Raw genomic sequence first — 20,561 nt, 5'->3', positions numbered from 1 at the left:
AAGCTGGGATATTTCTTGGAGATTTTACACAACCAACTAGGCTCCTATGTTGTCCAGTACCTGTACTAGTCTCCTGGGGCTACTTTGACATTTAATGGGCAGTGGCTATGGATAAAGGGTTATGCAGATGCTGGGAAGAAGTGACAAGCCCTAGGGAAGGGGAAAGAGCTGCAGAGGAAGTAGAAGCTGAGCCAGGCCCTGAAGGGAATGCTGACTAGTCACCTCATGTGACACAGCACAGAAGGACCGGTGTCCTGCAACGGGAAATGGAATTCTTCCAACAAACAGGAGAAGCTGGTAAGCATGGAAGAAAATCAGCAGAACCTCTAAGAACAGAGGAATAAGCCCAAACCAAACAGGACAGAAGAAGAACAAATCCAAAGAGAAGCAAACAGTAGAAAAGAATACCTTGGGGCTTTTAAAAAATCCAACTTGCAAAAACCACCCAGCAGTTTGGATCACATGAAAACCACAATTTAAACACATCACTGGGATTCTAGAAACTGGAGAAAACAAGACTAAAAGAAACGAAAAGAGCTCTAGTTGAAAAGGCAGACAGCAGGACACACCAGGTGGGGAAGAAGAGAAAGAGAAGATGAACATTCTGACAAGGATATTTTAAGCATTCTGCTCTGGTCAACTTTTAAAGGCTTTTTTAGTTTTATTCCCCCACATAAAAACAGCTTTATTCTGTTTAAAAAAAAAAAAGACCTTTAACCTAAGAGAATAAAGTTATTTTTTAAGTATCCCAATTAACCAGTGAAACAAAAATACATTTGTCAAAACACGATTAAATATTTAGGAAACAGAGATGTAGAAAATCAAGTAACCAGATCAAACCCTCCCCAGGTTCTTCTAGAATCATCAGAATAGGTTATTTACCAGATACCTTATATATTGAGACAGAGTAGGAGGCTAGTAGAAAATAAGGAAAGCACTGCCTTTTCTCTGACACACTGAACAATCTAATGAAAGAGACAGGTGTTTATGTCGCACTATATCACCTAGAAAATCACCTTTCTCTACTCTTCATTATAACATACAAAACTGTCAGCAAAAAAAAGGCTTCTCCCTGTGACCCACAAGGACCGGCCTCCTTGAAACCTATCAATGATATGACAGCCAATACACATTCTGTAGAGAACAAGAACATGAGATAAATCCTTCGTAAACTTAAAGCCAGGAGAACAATGAAGGAATTTAAAAAAAAAAAAAATGAGACTTCAGGATGGAATTTGGCCACTAAACTCAAGGCATAGACTAAAACTACTAAAATCACTTGTTCTTTTAATATGGCATCTATCCTGCAAGGTGCTTATAGGATATACTCTGAGCAAGTACAACATCAGAAATGGGGAAAGTTTCAGAGGGAGGAGTTGTCCAATTTATATAATTCCAGTAGGGAGCTGCCTGGATGGCTCAGCATGGTCTCGGAGGGTCATGAGTTCAAGCCCCACGTTGGGCATGGAGCCTACTTAAAAAACAAACAAACAGTAGGGTGGATGGCAAATACAAAGAAAATATATTAATTAAGGCATACTCATTTTCCATTTCCATAATATATCCTCATTCACCACCACCCTCTACCAATTAAAATAAGAAAAATAAGAAATGGACACTGTTTGCACTCCATACCTGCCAATGAGGGTAAAAAAAAGAAAGAACCAAGATGTTCAAGCTTTGAAACAGATTCATAAACTACAGAGTAGAGCAGTCAGATTCCCAAATCTCTCATTTTACAGATATGGAACTAAAACCATTTACTTGCCCAAGGTCACAGGTGCGCAAGCAGACCTCCAGTGAATTGCTGCAAAGCCAGAAGACACAGTCAGCCTCATGCAGCTCAGCAAACAATTCCAGAAAGAGGACCTGGAGGGTACCCCCTCGAACCTCTCTCAAAACATAGCCCTTCATTAAAAATGGGAAAATACTATGCCAAAAGGAAATGTCTAATATTTTAACAAGTCACTTGAAGGAGAACTCATTCTATAAATAGCAACTAAAAGGCTGGCACTCTTTGGGCCCAACTGTATAGCTATAGCCCTTGAAGCCAAAATGTTTATTTGTACAGAAGGATTTTAATATTTTGTTTAGGAAGATAAGGGGGGAAAAGCATCACATCCCCAAGCCAAATATGAAAACTCTCTTCTCTACCTAAAGTTGGTGGTGTTCTCTTCTGGGCCAAGCCAAAAACAGTCAACACACAAATGTTACTTTTTGTCCCTCAAGTGAATACATAAGATTCAGGAAAGGTTGGTGGAAATTATTTCTCTCGGATAATTTCAAAGCTCCGTTCACAACCTTTAGAAGTTTTTAAATATATCCCAGGCTCCCTGGGGTCAAGTCACCATATTATTCCCAGGAATCCTGGCGAACTCCCAGAGCCTTGAGTGCATCTCTGAACCCCCGACACCTCACAATACTGGCAAACAGAAAGCTCAATAAATTTGTGTTCAATTGAAGGAAATCACGTCCCGACAACCCAATATTCTCTTCCAAGCTTCAACGGCATCATGGTGTAGCAGCGTTCCTAATGGTTCCTCATCTTAACCGCTCACAGACTGCTACACGCCTCCCTGAAACGGAGGCAAACGCGGACGTAACTGCGCTCCCTACAGAGCTAGGACGCTTCTGCGCCGCGTCAACGTGCGGTTTGGTTAAGCATGTTTTCAAAACTCGATATGGGAAGGTGTCGCCAGAGATGACTAGAGGTTTTACGATCGTGCCCAGGTGTTTTTGTTTTGTTTACAATTTCATATCGCCCAAAGGGGGAAAAGCGCACTGAGAACATGAAACAACAGATGGTTTACTCCAGCATCTCCTTGAAAGCTGCCAAATGCAGATAAAGCGCACGCGGACGCAGCAGCGGCACCGCCATCTTGCGTTTACAGGTGCACTCCAATGAGACACAAACCTTCACGGCTCCAAGTTGTTCTTTTCTGAATTTTTCCAAGGGCTTAATCAGGGTTTCAGTTACACTTAATGCCTAGAGAACAAGAATGATAACAAAAGAACACAGCGTTAGGTTCCCCAAAAGGAAAAAAAAAAAAAAAGTATTTCATTTCCCTCTTCCACCCCACCCAGAAATAAAATGAACAACATATTTTAACTACCTTATCTCGCCCTGCCAATGCAACCATTAAATCACTTCTAAATTTATTAACACGCTAGATCTCCATAAATATTTTCAGGGAAGAGAAGGTGGGGCAAAGTGCCAAGGAAATGTACAGCCCCAACACAGCTCTTTCTTCAGGGACATAGCAAGAGGGTTGTCTTTAAACAACAAAGGGGTCTATCACATTCATTAACAGAACACTTCTGTTTGAGGTTTTTTTTCCCTCCCCCTCCTCAGAAATTTACAAGTCAATTACATTCCTTTATTAGTTATCAGACTACATTATGTAAAGGGCTAGTTTGTGGCTACAAGTTTAAACACACTCAGTCTTACTGAAAATTCCTCCTGAGGATTTAAGGTGTATCAGCAAAGCAGAGTCACTGGAGCTCACAACAAAGTAAATATTGGGCGTGCTGGCAAACAGTTACAGAAGGGGAAGGTCAACCTGATAGGAGCCACACACACACTCCAACCACAACCGCACTCATTCTTATATTGACTGGTTTTCATTGTAAGACAGAATATACAACAAACAATTCTGAAAATACAAACAAAAGGGAACAATTACCCAAGGAAAACGCATTTGACGATATGCAAGTGGGTAGTGGTTTTCTCACCATGTATTTCCAAGGAGATCACAAATATCCAAGATAGAAAAGGAAAGCTTAAAATACTTTACAACAATGTGCCATTCCTTTATTTACTTAAAAAAAAAAAAAAAAAAAAGCCCCTAGAAATCCAAGCTTTAAATTACAGAAAGAATAAGTGACTTAGAAAAGGAAAGGATTCTGGGGTGCCTGGGTGGCTCAAGTTAAGCATCTGCCTTTGGCTCAGGTCATGATCTCAGGGTCCTAAGACTGAGCCTCACATTGGGCTCCCTGCTCAGTGGGAAATCTGCTTCTCTCTCTCCCTCTGCCCCTCATTCCCCTCGTGCTCTCTTGTTCTCTCTCAAATAAATAAATCTTCAAAAGCTTTTTCTAAAAAAAAGGGGGGGGAAAGATTCTGAATATAACCAAAGGCTCCTTTGCAATGTTCCATTAAGTAAGGATTTCTCCCAAAGAGACCATTCATACTGTGAGATAGGGAATCCTCAAAAAAGTGACTATGCCACCCTGAGATGCTCAGAAGTTGAACTCTCTTCCTTGGGCCAGAAACTAGGTTCTACTCACACCCACCCTGACAATTTCTCACTTAGGTATCAAGGAGCTGGGGCAACAGGGAACTAAAAGAATTAAGAGCAACAACTAGCCAAGGGAAAGGGATCCTTTTCAAAACACGTTAATTTTATACTCTCTACATGGTTGACCATGTGACCTACAACAATGGCAAACCAGAAAATCCTTTGTGCTAAAGAATACAGCAGGGACAAAGCACACGCCAGGAATCCCAACCACCCAGAGCAATATGGAACACCTCGAGCAGATAGGAGAGGGTCTGCCATATATTTTTAAAGTGACCCAACTCACAGACAACATCTCAAAATAATTTAAGGCACACTTCTATGAGCGCCAGTGTTGCTTCCTAGTTTCCACATCGTGTTCCTGCATAAACCTACATATAAACACACACACACACACACACACACATATATATATATATATACACACATCCTCCATGGTGGCTGGCCCACTCCAGAAAGAACTCAGCCCCGCATCACATGCTGGGAACACAGGGGCTGGGAACTGCTCAAGTTCATAGAAGATAAGAGCATTCAAAATCATGTAAGTATGAGCCCAAAAATACCAGACGGGGACATCCCCATTCCAAGCAGCCATCGCAATAAACCTGTATTTCATGAAACAAGTACTTGCTGAGCATTCAGCCCCAGGTGCTGGAGACACAACGATGAACAAAATTCACACAGTCCCTGCCCTCCAAGAACTTACTGTCTAGCGCAGGAGACACAAGAAGCACACATGAACACATAAGTAGATGTGTAACTGCAAATTCTAGTAACCCCTTCATATGGAGAAAAGTAGGGCTAAGGTGAGGAATTTATTAAAGGATTTATAAAGAAAAAACAACTCAGGAGAGCTCTATCAAAGAAAAGACAATCAAGCTCAGATCTGAAAAATGAGAAGGAATTATGGATGCAGAGAGTAAGGGAAATGGTTTTCAGCCTGAAGCCATCAGAGGCAAAAAGGCTTAAGGTGAGGAATTTGTGTATTACAGTAAATAGCAAAAGGCCAGTGTGGCTGGGGGCATAAAGAACAAAGAAGTGGATGGAAAGAGAAAAGCGAAGGCAAGGGACCAGAACATTCAGGGCCCTATGGGCCCAGGGAAAGAGTTCTTTTATTCGGGGCATGATGAAAGCCACTGGAAGGTGTTAAGCAGGGCACTAATACAATGATTATTTAGATCTTTTAAAGATTACTCTGGCTTCTCTGAGAAAAAGAGATTAGAGGTGAGGAAAACTGGAAGGAGAAAGACTTGCTAGGAGGCAGCTAGAATGGAACATGCAAGAAAGGATGGGGGTTGAAATAAGGTCGTGACCATAAAAATTGAGAGGAGACCGTTTTCAGAGATATTTGCAGGTAGAATCAAAGTAGCTGGTGATAGACAGAATGTGGAAAAGGGAGGCATTTCCAGGATCACCCCCAGATTTCTGCAATGAGCAACTGTATAAGCAAGAATACTATTTACTGAAACAGGAAAATTTTGAGGAAAAGCAGCTGGAAGCAAGCACTAAGGGATTATGTTAAATCTGAGATTCTAGGAGACACCCCAAGGTAATAAAACATCTAAATGCCCATGTGAAGAACCCAGAAAAGATGGTTCAAAATCTCGAATGTGGGAGGAGATGAGATGCTGCCCACACATGGGTGTTGCCCTGCCACGGAAGTAGGGTTCCTTCCCTCCCTTGTAACAGGAAGAAGTACACAAGTATCAATACAAACGAGCATGCAGATTTCATGAAGAGAGGCTGGGGGACCGGCTACCTGATGGTTCTTTCTTCCATGAAGTACAAGGCAAGGTCACTTATAAGAGAGTTTGGGCAAGAAAAAGTTTGAAAGGAGAGGAGAATGAAGGGAAGAATCATCACAAACAGTGAGCAGGGCACTTCCTAAAGAAACATGAACATTCCTAGGCAGGCCTGCAGGCCGCTTACGATAAGTGAACAGGAGTTTGTGAAGACACCCATCTGGCCCGTGGTGAGATTTTTCTCTAGTGACGTAGGAAGTAGGTGAGCAGTGAGGTTCATCCCGGGTAAGAGCATTTCCAGGAGATGTAACTGTATCAGCATCACACCACACAGGCAAGCTGCCCGGAGGAGGAAGCTGAGTGGGTAGAGAAGACTTCCGGAAGGGGATAAAACAGACCTGAGCCCGAAGCAGGGCATCGGAGTTCTTCAGGCAAAGAATAAGAGTAAAGAGGAGGGGGAAACAGCAATCTCAGGGTACAGAACCACAAGCAATTCTGTTGTCGCTAACGCAGCTGAAACAGCCAAAAATAAGCAGAGGAGGCTGAAGAGATCCAATGGGTTCCATCAGCCACCAGAGTGGGACATAGGAAATGCCCTATAAACGCTAGATACAGGCATTAGTAACACGCACGTATGAAGGCCTTTTATTTTTTTTAAAGATTTTATTTATTTATTTGACAGAGAGAGAGACAGCCAGCGAGAGAGGGAACACAAGCAGGGGGAGTCGGGGAGGAAGAAGCAGGCTCTCAGCGGAGGAGCCTGATGCAGGGCTCAATCCCAGGACACACCCTGAGCTGAAGGCAGACACTTAATGACTGAGCCACCCAAACGCCCCTGAAGGCCTTTTAAAATTCGAGCCCTAAAACTCCAGACTGTGGAGTAAACATTGTCCTTTACAAAAGAACCAGGCCACAAAGATTACACATGAGCACTTTCAGGTCATTAAGTGTGTCCTTCACTTGGAGAATTTGATGCAATATCTTTCTGACCCCCAAGGTCTAACACTAGTGTAGGACAAGAATACGAGGGATTTCTGCCTGTTTGCAGGTTAACAAGGAAATTTCCAGAACAAGGAAAGGAGTTCTGACACCACCATACCCGATTTTTTCATAAAATTTTAAGATTTTATTTAAAAAATATCATTTTTTTCTTTTAAAAATCTGGTTATGTAACTTCTGAACTGAACCTTAAGCATTCTATTCAAGAACTAAATAACAGCGGCGACTAAATGCTTCAGTAAGGCAATGTTGGTTGAGCAATGAGGATTGTTTTCTTCTTTTTCTCAAAATAGACTGGAGACTCCATGGAATCTCTCAGTTCCTTTTATAAATTTCACAGAAGTATTATATAATATTTGTTAGTAATGAGTGTTACTAAAATGTTCTAACGCCAAAACATGATTCTTCCCCAGTGAAAAATGAATACCAAATCAAGGACTGCCCCTAAAACCCTAAAGGAAATTTCTGGTGATAACAGTACCCCAATTTGAAAGAGACAGTTGAAGTAATATGGGCAAAAGCTTTCAAGTATTAGTATGTTAGAAATCAATCAGGTAGCTTAAAGAGAAAAAGAAAAAGCAAATATAGACTGTGATTTTAGAATCCACATGTAAGATTATATAACCATATATTTCCCCAAACACTTCAACAAGCCACAAAAAGAAGTCATAAAAAGCCTTGACTAATGAGGCTTGGAAAGGGTTTCGGATAGTCTTGCTTAGAGACAGAATGCATCTACGTGAACCTAAAACGTGTTCATTTACCAGTTGCTTTCACCTCAGGGCAACAGTCAGACAACTTTTTCTATAAAAGGCTGGGCTGCAACTACTCAGCTCTGCCATTTGCACAAACGCAGCTGTAAACAGTATATCAGTGAATGAGCACAGCTAGATTCCAGCAAAATTGTATTTACAAACACAGGAGGCGAGGTGGGCTTGGGCCACAGCTGGCTGAACCCTGCCTGAGAGAATTACCTCAAGTATCATGGCCAATGATACTTACTCTTAATCAATTGTATATATATTTTTTAAATATACATTTACCATATTTACAGGGGACCAAAATTTGGAAGGAAAGATTGAATGTTGGATGAGAGAATCCCAGCTCAAGCAGCTGTCCAGCTGAAAAGAGGGATTCAAAAGTGATGCTGTAGAATTTGGCTGGGATAAGCAATCCAGCGGGTTTCAACACTGAAAGGCAACTGTTCGAGTGTAAAACTATCTTGACAACAATTTATGTGAATTTAGTAGCAGGCTTTAATAAGGGCTTTAGTCCCTAAAAATGAGTTAACTGAAAGTTCAGCATGAGTCAAAGGAGTCATAAGTTGCCCTAAAAAAGAATGAACACATACACTGGCTGTGTTCAAACCAGACAAGGCAATCATTCAACTGTGTCCCAGAAGATCAGAACCTATCTCGATAGTATGGGTACTGCGCTTTAAGAGAGACATTTTCTAACTGGAGCGAAGCAGGAATGTGCCCAGAATACTAAAACAGTTTAGGGGGAATAAGAAAACCAGAGGTGTTCTATGGAATTGGGGAGGAAGAGAATATTCAGAGGGAACATGAAAGCTCTCCATAAATATTAAAATAGATGCTGGAAGAGAGAAGAAAAAATCATTAGAGAAGACAAAACCAGATCTAATGGGGAGAAGCTATAGCACAGATTTTTGGGTTCGCTATCGAGAGGAGCTCAGGAAGACCTTCATGGAGCAGGCAAAGTATGACCTCTAGCTCTTTTCACATCAACAAGTACAATCTAGATGGCTGATATCCACGGACACTCTACCACAGAGGCCTGTGCTGAGGGACAGCTGGCCTGGGAGACCTCTGGGGTCTTATCCAGCGCGAGGATTCTGCGTGAGTTGGAAGAAACAGAAATACAAGTTACATTTCAATGTTGAATGGTCAATCCCAGAATCCATTAAAACTTCACAATTCAAAATAAAAGAACAAGATTATTTTATAACAGCCTGGGGGATTAATAGTTTTCCAACTCGTCAAGTCTGAAATCCCTTTTATTAAGTTTGTGGAGGTGAGAACGTACATGTCTAAAAAGAAAAGAGAAGGTAGGGTGGTCTCTCTGCCTGTCTCCACGGCTCAAGCAGTCGCTGGGAAATCTGTTGACAACGGACAGCTGACAATCAGACTCTACTTTGGAGAGGAGCCTCTGCTGCTGCTTTAAGTTTCCCCATTTGAGGATCGAAGACTAAGTTGTGATATTCTAAATCTAAAGAAAATGGGGCTGGGGGCTAGAAACCCGTATTCAGTAGAAAGGCAAAACTACATCCTGGAAGATCTTCAATAACAACTATTTCAAGTCTCAGTCCAGATAAAACAGCGAATAAGTCCATGTAAGTACTAAACCATGCCTTTCTAAGCACTCAGTAATAACAAGGATAGACTGAGTCTAATGAAACAGAAGGAATTATGTCTGTTCCCCATGGCCCTTGTTATTTTAAGCCTGGATTCCAAGTGTTCTTGACCCCAGAGGAATGCATAATGAGAGCAAAGGAGAATTTCCACTATTTTCTCCCATGACCTTCTAGATACTTCCCATTTCATTAGACTAAAGGGAAAACTCTACTTTCCAACTCTAACATCAAGAATAAAAGCAAAGAAACCATGCATCAAAGACATGTTTCTTACTTTTTTCTTGAAACAGAACCTCAAGAAAGGGTGCCAAGGAACTATTATATATATCTGAACATTAGAAGTATTTTTCCCAAAATTGTCTCTCAGAAAAAAAGCGGGGGGGGGGGGGGGGGGGACTTAACCATACATAAGAATTCTTACAGTTCCCTTAAGGAGTAGGCTTTCCATCATTTTGACCAACAAAGAACCATTTGAGGAATCTTAGCCTGAAAGGGCCCCAATCCCACCTACTTTCAGATGCTACAGATCATAAAGAACTCTGGGTTACAAAAACAAGAGGAAGCTAAGAAATTTAAGAGATGTAGTTATTCTGGAGAAAACCTCAAATTACAAGTGTTTGGTGCTTTTGTAAAGATCACTTTAAAAGAAACGAGGTGAGTGATTGAGTCATGAAAATACATCTGTATTATAAAATCTATAAAAGAGACTGTCCAAATGTGCTGCAAATGAGTACCTGTAGCTTAAGATAAATGTCCAATGAAAGCATCAGAAAGAGATTTTGAAAGGCGACATATCTCAAAGAACTCAGACAAATGTGGCCATGAAATACTCTGGAGAGCTGTGCTGAAAAATTCAGAGTATGTCAGTGATAAACACACTAACATAAAAGGGGTCAAGACTTGGAATAACTTTTTTTATGAAATAAGTGGGGGGGAAATTCTAAAGTATACATCAATAATTTGATTTTACACAATAAAACTCTTAGATACAGGGGCACTTGGGTGGCTCAGTTGGTTAAGCATCTGCCTTCAGCTCAGGTCATGATTCCAGGGTCCTGGGATCGAGTCCCACGTCTGGCTCCCTACTCCTCCCTCTGCCGACCCCCACCCCCCCACCTGCTCATGCTCTCGCTCTCTCTCTGACAAATAAATAAAATCTTTTCGAAAAATTTGATTTTAAAATATAGCCACATATTTAATCAACTACATGAAGGTAGTCACGTGATTATCTAGTAGACATGCATATGCATACCTACAAGTGTGTCCATTCAAGCCATCCCAACACATTTTTGTTTAATCTTCTCATAAGAGAATAGTATTGCATACAATCAGGCATAAACATTACAGGTAGTGCGTATCTGCCCTTTGTGATACACAACACTTAAAACACCTTCCTATGTTTGAGAATTCTCCTACCAAATGAGGCACAGCCCACCTTCCACTATAAAAGCTGGAAATGAGAGACACTGGTTTTCCCCAGCCACCTTGTAGTGAGGCCGAGAGACCTGGCCAGAGTTCCACTAATGAGATGTTCCCATCCCAGACTTGGATTTGAAAGCTAGTACCTCAAGGAACGAGTGACCAGAGATTCTGGTGGGTGGTAGCACGTTTCCAGAAGGAGCAGTTACACAACCACCAGCAGGGGCAGCAGTGCTGCTGGGCATGCTGTGTTGTGTACACCCTGCAGCAAGGCTGCTGACTGTCTTCTCCAAGACCAGCTCTGCGAGTGCAACTCTGGGCATCATTCCTGGTTCCCAGAACCAAAGAAAGATACTGCAAGCTACCAAGTATTCTTTCTTTTTTTTTTTTTTTAAGATTTTATTTATTTATTCATGAGAGACACAGAGAGGCAGAGGGAGAAGCAGGCTCCCCCACGGAGCAAGGAGCCTGATGCAGGACTCGATCCCAGGACCCTGGGATCATGACCTGAACTAAAGGCAGACACTTAACCAACTGAGCCACCCAGGCACCCTACCAAGTATTCTTTAAATAAATTCCCTTTCTGTTCAGAAGACTTAGACCTTGCAACTGAGAATCTAGACTAACACAGCATTTACACTGTTTTTAAACTGCAGAACTTTGAACATTCTTGTCAAAATGCAATACTACCCATCTCAATTCTTAAACAAATTTTTGCTCCTGATTAAACCAGACCACTTTTGATGAATTAGATTATTCCCCATTCACACTCATCCTTTGCGATTTCTCTTTTTCTCCACCTAGCCAGTCTCTCCTTGGACTGGGCCTTCTCCCAACAACCTAGACTTGGGTCCTAATAGGAAAACTAAAATGCACAACAAAGCCCTCCCATTTTTTTAATAGCTAAAATAATAAGAGAAAGAAGTCAAAAGACTCTGATACTGAGAAGAAATGCCAACATTTAATTGGTCATGCTAACAGAACTCTGCCACAGTGACAAGTAAGAGGCCAACATTCTCTCATTTGGGCTTGGTCCTAACCAGTTTTGGTTTTAGACCAGAGAAAAAACAATTCTCTTTTGTTACCTGAATATTATCAACTTTAAAAAAGGAATAATGTTTGCTCTACCTTCTTAACACAGTTAAATTAAAAAAAGGGCGGGGGGGGGGGGAGGGAATGCCACACTAGAAGCAATTTTAACTTCCAAATAAATCCCTGGATGTTATTTTATTTGTGAGCACAGCTCAAGCTAAGTTAATCCTTCTGGTGGAAAAAATTAATGTAAAAGCAAAATTAAATTTTAGAGCAGTGATAGCTCCAACTTACCAGCTCAAAACTGGTGAGAATCTGAACAACCCATATGCAAAGTTCTAACTGGGACATACATACAGAGGTGCTGTAAATTAATTCTATAGAGTTTAAACCTGAAAATTAAGAGCCAATTAATATGAAATAGTTTCTTGAATGTCTGATTCTTTTAGGCCACAGCAGTCCCATTTAACAGGCTAGAAATTATAATTAGTAAAATACACATGCTAATTTCACCAGATCAGTCAGCATACTTTTGCTTTCCTCTGAAAGTCCAAGAATAAAAAGTTCCCAATGAGAGTTTCTGTCAACTTTCAATCCTAAACTCTGAAAAGAGCCTAATAAAACCAGAGGACTTGAGCTGACAGTTTCTTCTCTCTGGCTTAATTCCCTGAATATTTGGCCATAATCTGGCTCTCAAAAAAAAAAAAAAAAGTTAAGCCACTGAATCACAAAAGTTTAAGCTTCCCTTCATGTCTCTTTTCTACAAATACCTTAGCGTTTTTTTAAGGGAAAAAAAAAAAAGGAAGCTTGCATCAATTCTGAAGGCCACTTGTTAAAGGTAGCAATTTTACTCCAATTATTTAAATCAAATAGACTCTACCAGTAAAGATTTTTTTATTATTATTCTTAGGAAAAACTGAGACTCTTCAAACAAAGATTGGGTATATTAGGGATAAGTTAACCTAATAAGGACATTAAATAAAAGATTTAACCTTGATCTTCTTTCCCTCTGTGCATAAGGGACAATAAGGACCTAGATTCTTTTTTTTTTTTTTAAATGACTACCCAGGCAGAACATTATGAGAAGAAATAAAACCCTGCAAAAGGGAGGGAAAGAGGAGCCTCACAGAACGCTGCAAAAAGTATCATGAGAGAATCTGAAATTTTATTTTTTAGCTTTAAATAAGAGGACATTTTAATTTCTGAAGTGAATGGTGTAAGTCAGTGGCATAGCTACTAATGGAACCTCATAAATCAGGCAATAAATGGTTGGATCGAGAAAACAGGAGAGAGACAGGGTGGGGGGGGTATTCAGAAAAGAATACCTACACCTTTGGTCAATGGCAAAGAGACTACTCTCCAGCCCTTCTGTGCCTGGGCTATCTGAGTGGCCAGGAGAGAAAAGGAGGGTGTGGGGCAGAAAGGCTCTCATTCTCCACAATGCGGCCAGCTGCTGAGCACCTCGTCCTGACAAGGACCTAACTCCTCACTGCACCCTCAGGTGCTAGAACACTGTCCAGCTCCTAGCAGGCATTCAAAAATACTTATTTTATGAAGTAGGATTCTCCTACAAATTTAGATAATGTAAAGAATAGAGTTTCTATATAAATTCAACATTCCCTGCTGCTGGTGACAATAGTAACCATGAATACCTATGCTGAGGCTCCCATATACATTATCTTCATTCAAAACAGTCTGTTTCTGTATTACACCAGGTCCTCTAAGAAGCAGACACCATGACAAGATTGGAAATGCCAGAAATGTATTAGGGGAAACATCTGTGAGAGGACATGGGGAGGCAACCGGGGAGGCAAGAAGAGCTGTCAGACAGTGATGCAGGTCTGACCCCATGGGAAGGAGACAGGGAGGGAGGGAAGGAAGGTTGGAAGGTTGGGGGGACACATGTTAGACTGCAGGGCAGTTCTAGGGAAAGTTCAGAAAGGCCATCAGGGATTCCTTGAGCTAAGGTTGCGTGTCAGCGGACTCCAGAGTCCCCAGGAATAAGCTGCTTTAGTACCCCTGTTGTCTCGGTCACTGGCTGGGTGCAGCCTGTGGGAGGCATGGCCTTCACTCTAATGCAGTGATGGAACCATATAGCAACTGGGCCCAATGGTCCATTCCATTCCCTGCGGTGGGAGATCTGAGAGGTGCCTGTCTGCCCCTGCCTCCAAAGTCCATATTCTTCCCGCTACACTATCATGGCCACTGGTATACCCCTGGGCCTCTAGTAATCCCCACCACCACTGAAGTTCTGTATTTCATTCGATCAAACACACCACTAATAAGACACTCCAGGGGTGCCTGGGTAGCTCAGTTGGTTAAGCATCTGATTTTTGATTTCAGCTCAAGTCATGATCTCAGGGTCGTGAAATCGAGCCCCATGTCAGGCTCTGTGCTGGGCGTGGAGTCCGCTTACGATTCTCTCTCGCCTTCTCCCTCTGCACCTCCCCCCACTCATACACACTTTCTCTCTCTCTCAAAAAAAAAAAAAAAGAAGAAGAAGAAGATGACAAAGATGATGACACTCCATCCTTTTATATACTATTATGGAAAAAAATACTAATGAAATCTTGATTAAAACTTAATACTGAGAACTTTTACATTTATTGAAAAAGCTCTTTGACAGATTTTTATCATGTATCCCTCTTGTGCATATATAAAAAAACAAATAACAAAATATATTTATTTCTAAAACTTCTTCAGAGTCTAGTTCTTCTGAATCACTTTTCATCTCAGGCATCAACATCAGGTTTTGCCCACACATTTTTTTCTCTGTGTCATCAAAAATATTGGAGGTGCATTATATTTCTTTAAGAGGTGCTCCACTATGGTGCCCAGGATCTTCTTCCAAGGTGAAGGCACCCAGTCTTTAGGTATTCACCGAAGCTGGCACTTCTTTGACCTAACTAGAAGGCCTCAATGGCAGGTTTTCAAACATACACCAGGATTCATATTTCTTCCTTAAGTGGTCAAGTGGTTTGTTGATTGAAATGTTGGGGGGGCTACACATGTCCAAACAGGCCAGGAGAAATAACAACAAAATTCACATTTCTTCAAGACTGCCGCCTTGTAGATGGCAGCGATAAGGAGACATTTCCAATTCACCCGTGTTCAAAGGTGGAGGAAAGGTTGGTAAATCTTACAAGGAGCTAAAGGCAAAGAATAATGTCCTTAGGCTACCAGGAGATAGGAGATTTTCTTTTCATCACTGTCACCAACTTATTTTGTGAAGTAATGTGGATCAAATCACTCCACCTCACTGAGTTCCAGTTTCCCTTTTTTTCTTTCGGTAATTGAAAAGGTTAAAAGTTTCCCTAAGTTCTCTCTCAGCTCTTTGTTTTAGGAGCCAAGGCCATACCATGGAGTACTTCATAACTGGATCTGACAAAAATGTTTTTCTTATGAAATTGTAAATTCAGCTGAACTTAATTCCCACTAATGGAACCACTCCTCTACATAAGACTATGAAATGAGTGGGCCAGTCACATTCTGGTGTCTGTTGTTAGTGTGCATGTGTGGGGTGGGGGTAGGTGGAGGGGGAGTCCGTGTGTCCTCTTTGCTCTTTCATGTCAGTAGTAACTGGTTTATCAGAAGAGCTGATTCCTCAGAGGCAGAGAACAAGCCCAAGGACATGAAATATAGGAAACATAAGTTTCAATAGGGAAGTAGGATCTGATGATGACAAGTCTTCAAGACCACAGATGACTATGAGTCACCAAGAGAGGCCACTGAGTCATGAGCAAGGCCTTCCATGGAAAGGGGTCCACCAAGGAGCTCAGTCCTCTTGCCTAAAACATCCTCACTCATTTTAGAATTGTAATTTGAGTTAGTCCAGACTGTAGCCTCTATAGGATTCTAGGTCAGTAAAAAAATCCAACTTGCAAAAGCTATCTTCCTAGGGAACAGGTTTCACAATGACATCTGCATCTGACTGAATTACAGTGAGTTTATGGGGGGGGGGAGATTTATATGGAGGAAAAAAATGATGTTGTCAAATTGTAAGGGTCAGTTCCAAGGAGAAAAATTCTTCATAAAGTTAGGTCATTGACAACTTTTAAACTAAACTGAGAAATGTTTCCACAAATAAGTTCAAGATGGATTTTTGATTTTTTTCCCCATCTGAATACGCTTTCCAACAGAACTTCACACAAAAAAAGTCACTTTAACTATAAAAGAATTGATTAAAACAGGTTTGATATACCACATACAATATAATATTTACAATAAGATGAAACTAAAGGCACAATCTTTCCAAGGGCATATGATGCCTTAGGTACTTACCACATTACAAGAACTCATACGTAATGCTGAACACAAATTAAGTAACACAAAAATCCTAACAGCAGAAACCTGTTCTATGAAAATAAACTAGATATAGTCCAAAATCCTTTGGAAATGACACATGAAAGCTTAGGTTTTTAAAGTCTATTTTAACCTCCTGGTAAACAGAAAGTCATCAAAAAGCAATTTACAGTGTTTCCAACTTTCAGACAGCTCTAGCTCCAACATTAGGAATACCAGTGGAGATTTCACTGGCACCCTAGGCCAGTGGTTCCAATTTAAGCATGCTTCACAATAACCTGGAGGGCTTATTAAAACACACACCGATGCGGGGCTCCTGGGTGGCTCAGTCATTAGGCGTCTGCCTTTGGCTCAGGTCATGGTCCCAGCGTTCTGGGATCAAGCCCTGCATTGAGCCCCAAGCCCTGCATTGGGCTCCCTGCTCGGCAGGAAGCCTGCTTCTCCCTCTCCCACTCCCCCTGCTTGTTCCCTCTCTCGCTGACTCTCTGTCAAATAAATAAAATCTTTTAAAGCGCACACACACACACACACACACCCCGATGGGCCGCACCCCAGAGTTCCTGATACAGTAGGTCTAGGGTGGGGCCCAAGAGTTAGCATTTCTAGCATGTTCCCAGGTGATGCTGATGCTGCTGGACCAGAGACCAAGCCTTGTAAGCCACTGCCCTACAGTGTACCAAAGAAAGAACAGCATGAAAATTTCTCCCAAAAAGCGAAAGATATTTAGTTCATTTTAAGCAACATATGTCATTTTAACAATATCGTGAAATATTTTTGAAAGAAAAAAAATAGGAAGTTTGGAGCAAAAATCTGTATCAAAAACCCCAAAAGAGGGGCGCCTGGGTGGCACAGTCGTTAAGCGTCTGCCTTCGGCTCAGGGCGTGATCCCAGCGTTCTGGGATCGAGACCCACATCAGGCTTCTCTGCTGGGAGCCTGCTTCTTCCTCTCCCACTCCCCCTGCTTGTGTTCCCTCTCTCGCTGGCTGTCTGTCAAATAAATAAAATCTTTAAAAAAAAAAAAACAAACAAACCCAAAAGATACAGAAATCACTTAAGTACATCATTCTGTAAGATACTTGAAACAATGAAAGAACAATGAGAAAGGAGTGAAGCAAATAGGCAAGTGTTGAGGAAACACACCACTGCGTCTTGCCTAGAACCACCTGACCGATTAACAAAAGCCTTTGGTACCAAAAAGCCCAGTGCCTTCTTTATGGGGGCATAATCACCCAGAAAGTATTCCCTACCCTACTGTTTTCACAAGAGTGAAATCTGTGGTGTTGAAAAACATGGGAGAGAAAAAAGAAAAGAAGGAGGAGGTCTCAAAAGCCCAAAGAGTGTGTAAGAGAACTGATTAAAATAGATTTGCTATACCAAAAAATATACCATAAAAACAAGATGAAACTAAAGACACAATCTTCCCAGTGGCATGTAATGCCTTAGACACTGACCACATTTCAAGAACTCATAAGTAACGCTAAAGACAAATGAAGTAACACCAAAACGCCTAATGGCAAATAGGGTCATCTTGCTCAAGTAGGAAAAGGGAAGCAGCTGGTGCGCAAGACACTGCTGGCACTTCACTGTGCTTGGCAGCCCAGCAGGCCCCCAGCCCCCTCTGGATGAGAGGCAAGGGCCTTTTGTGCACCATCTGGCAAGCTCCACCTTCTCTCTCCAGGCACCCCTCTTCCCTGAAGATCTCCTCAACCCCCGGGCCTTACACAACTGTCCTGATTTTCCATAATGCTCAGAAACTGAGCAGTCATGTTCAGGAAAAGCACAGAAACAAAAAAGTTATGATCAAAGAACACATGTAGAGAAGTAAATACACTATGAAGGGCTTTTAGAAGAACATCATAAACGCGGCAGCACTATTTTAAAAGTCCCTAAATTCTTGGACAGCTGCCCACCTCAGATAAGTACTCCATGTCCCGCCACGCCAGAGAGAACATCTCCAGAATTCTGGCCGTGAAAGCTCACGCAGTACTTTCCTTGGAGAACATGCACAGAAGTGAGCTCAGCAATTCTGGCCACAAACAGTACCCAGCTCCCCAACTCGAGTTACTCACTTTCACACTCAAGGCTAGCAAAATTATCAGTAAAAACTACTCACTTGAAAACATGACCCTGAAAAAGTCAGTATTGGCCTTTTGAAGGGCATGACACATCCATTCACAGAAATTGGACTTTCACACAGGGACTGGGGGAAAACACTCTGACTTCCAGATTGGCCTTCTTTCCAGTTCCCTCGCCCCAAAAAACCGGCTCTAATAGCCACAGAGCCCGACACTGGTGGGAAATATGCAAACAGATCCCTCCTTCCCAAATTCTATCAGCTTTCCCTGCAGGGAAGAAACTAGTGCTTCACTTCTACCTTTTCTTACTTCGATAACTCTGATTCACCAGTCAACTCAGGTCTGAAATTATGTCTCCAACACACCTTCCCCGGAGTCCCCCATAACTCTGTTACCATGAAGCATGCTTTGGGTAGTCTCTCCCAATGGACAGCTAACTATGTGAAGGTAGGAACCATGCCTTTGTCTTTAAAGCACTTGGCACAGCGTTTGGCATGTAGAGACATACACAGTATTTGTTGAACTATTTATATCTAAGCCTGTTGAGGGATACAGATCAGTTGTGTGTTTGCAAACCAAACACACACACCTAGTGGCTCAAAACCAACAAAGAAGAACTTGTTCCTTATTGTTGAGCTTCCAATCTGATGACTTTATTCCTAAAGCCAAGCATCCTATTCAACATTTATTTAAGAAATGGAAAGCTTTTTTAAAAAGCTTTTTGACATTGGTCCTTGCCTTCTAAAACAGACTAGATTTAAAATATTTTTTCACAGTTTAATGACTCAGTCTTAATTATGAATATGTAATTACTATGGTATAACATCATTTAATTTAGGACTTCTGAAAACACTAATTGTTTTTGTTTTTAAAGTAGGCTCCACGCCCAGCATGGAACCCAGGGTGGGGCCTGAACTCAGGACCTGAGACCAAGACCTGAGCTGACCTCAAGAGTCCAACACTTAACTGAGCCACCTAGGCGTCCCTCATTGCTTTTAAAGATTAAGCGACCACTAAGATTGTGTTAAATTCTTGGAACCAATTTTAGAATATTTCTACCTCTATTTTACAGCTGTCATTTTGCATTCCTTTTTTAATATGGGGCTCTGTACCACTGATGTATAAAACTTTTTAACATGTGTTTGATGTATGTTTTTCATTATGTCACAAAAAGATGGCAATGAAGTACTCTAATACCAATAACCGTAGTACTCTTTTTTTTTTTTTAAGTAGCCTCCACACCCAGCATGGAACCCAAGGTGGGGCTGAACTCACGGCCTGAGACCAAGACCTGAGCTGAGATCAAGGGTCAGACACCTAACTGACTGAGCCACCCAGGCGCCCTAACGTGTAATAATTTTAAGAAAACAAGAGTTTATAAAAGTTCCCACAATGCACTGGCTCCCATTTTAGCTACTTAAAGACCTTCCTCATCTCCTTGTCCTGTGCTGGGGAGGTGTGAACCTGTTAAACTGGACAAAGACCCTCCTCTGGTATCTCTGCTCCACAAACTCCAGCTCAGATACAACTTCTTCCACAAAGTCCTTCCTGACAAGCACAGGCTTAGCTGCTCCCCACTTCATGCAACCCCACCTACACCGGTGTTATCACACTTAGAATAGTTTTTTTTTTTTTTTTTTAAGATTTATTTAAGGAAAGAATTAAAAAATAAAATAAAAATTTTAAAGATTATTTTAAGAGAGAGAATGGGAGGGAGTGGCAAAGGGGGAGGGAGAGAGAGTCTTAAGCAGACTCCACCCTGAGTGCAGAGCCTGATGCAGGACCCTGAGATCACCATCTGAGCAGAAACCAAGAGTCGTTGGATGCTTAACTGACTGAGCCACCCAGGTGCCCCTTAGTAGAATAGATTTTAATTCACTTTTTACCAGCTCTTCTTCAGGGCCACGCTGAGCGCTTCTTGACAGAGTATCTTTTCTTATTCAAAAGTTTAAGGCTAGTGTCTAATAAAGCATCAAAGTTTTCTTTACTGAGTGTTCAAAGCTATTTAAAACAAAAGTAGCCATTATTCTATGCAATTTCCATGGTTAAAAAAAGTGACCCCTGATCATCAAGGTTAGACAGAAACACCAAAAAGAACATCAATATGGGTTAAATACCAAACTTTTTTGCTTTTATTATTTTGTTATTATAACTTATAACTCAGGAAGTAGTACTATTTTAAAGGTCTTACAAAATGAATAGAAAAGTATCAGGAATTCTTACCAAGGGAAAAAAGGAGGAAGAAAAAACCTACAGATTAAAAGAGACTTAGAAACTTATCAATCAGGGGGCATCTGGGTGGCTCAGTCGGTTAAATGTCTGC

At 41.4% G+C, this 20,561-nt stretch overlaps 1 protein-coding gene across 2 annotated transcripts in view; it reads right to left on the bottom strand.

Annotated features, from left to right (window-relative positions):
* The window catches only part of ARHGAP10 (Rho GTPase activating protein 10), a 313,438-nt gene that overhangs the window by 213,782 nt on the left and 79,095 nt on the right, over nucleotides 1-20,561 (bottom strand). For both annotated transcript variants that reach the window (XM_087866502.1, XM_045798867.2), the window contains exon 4: nucleotides 2,915-2,986. In XM_087866502.1, the coding sequence (XP_087722628.1) occupies nucleotides 2,915-2,986 (72 nt within the window). The remainder of the gene's footprint in view (nucleotides 1-2,914; nucleotides 2,987-20,561) is intronic.

This window comes from Ursus americanus, chromosome 13 (genome assembly GCF_024610735.1).
Source record: "Ursus americanus isolate L20-20 chromosome 13, mUrsAme1.1.p, whole genome shotgun sequence".
NCBI lineage: Eukaryota > Metazoa > Chordata > Mammalia > Carnivora > Ursidae > Ursus > Ursus americanus.
The sequence above is the reverse complement of the archived record's forward strand: the minus strand, read 5'-3'. Positions and strand labels throughout refer to the sequence as shown.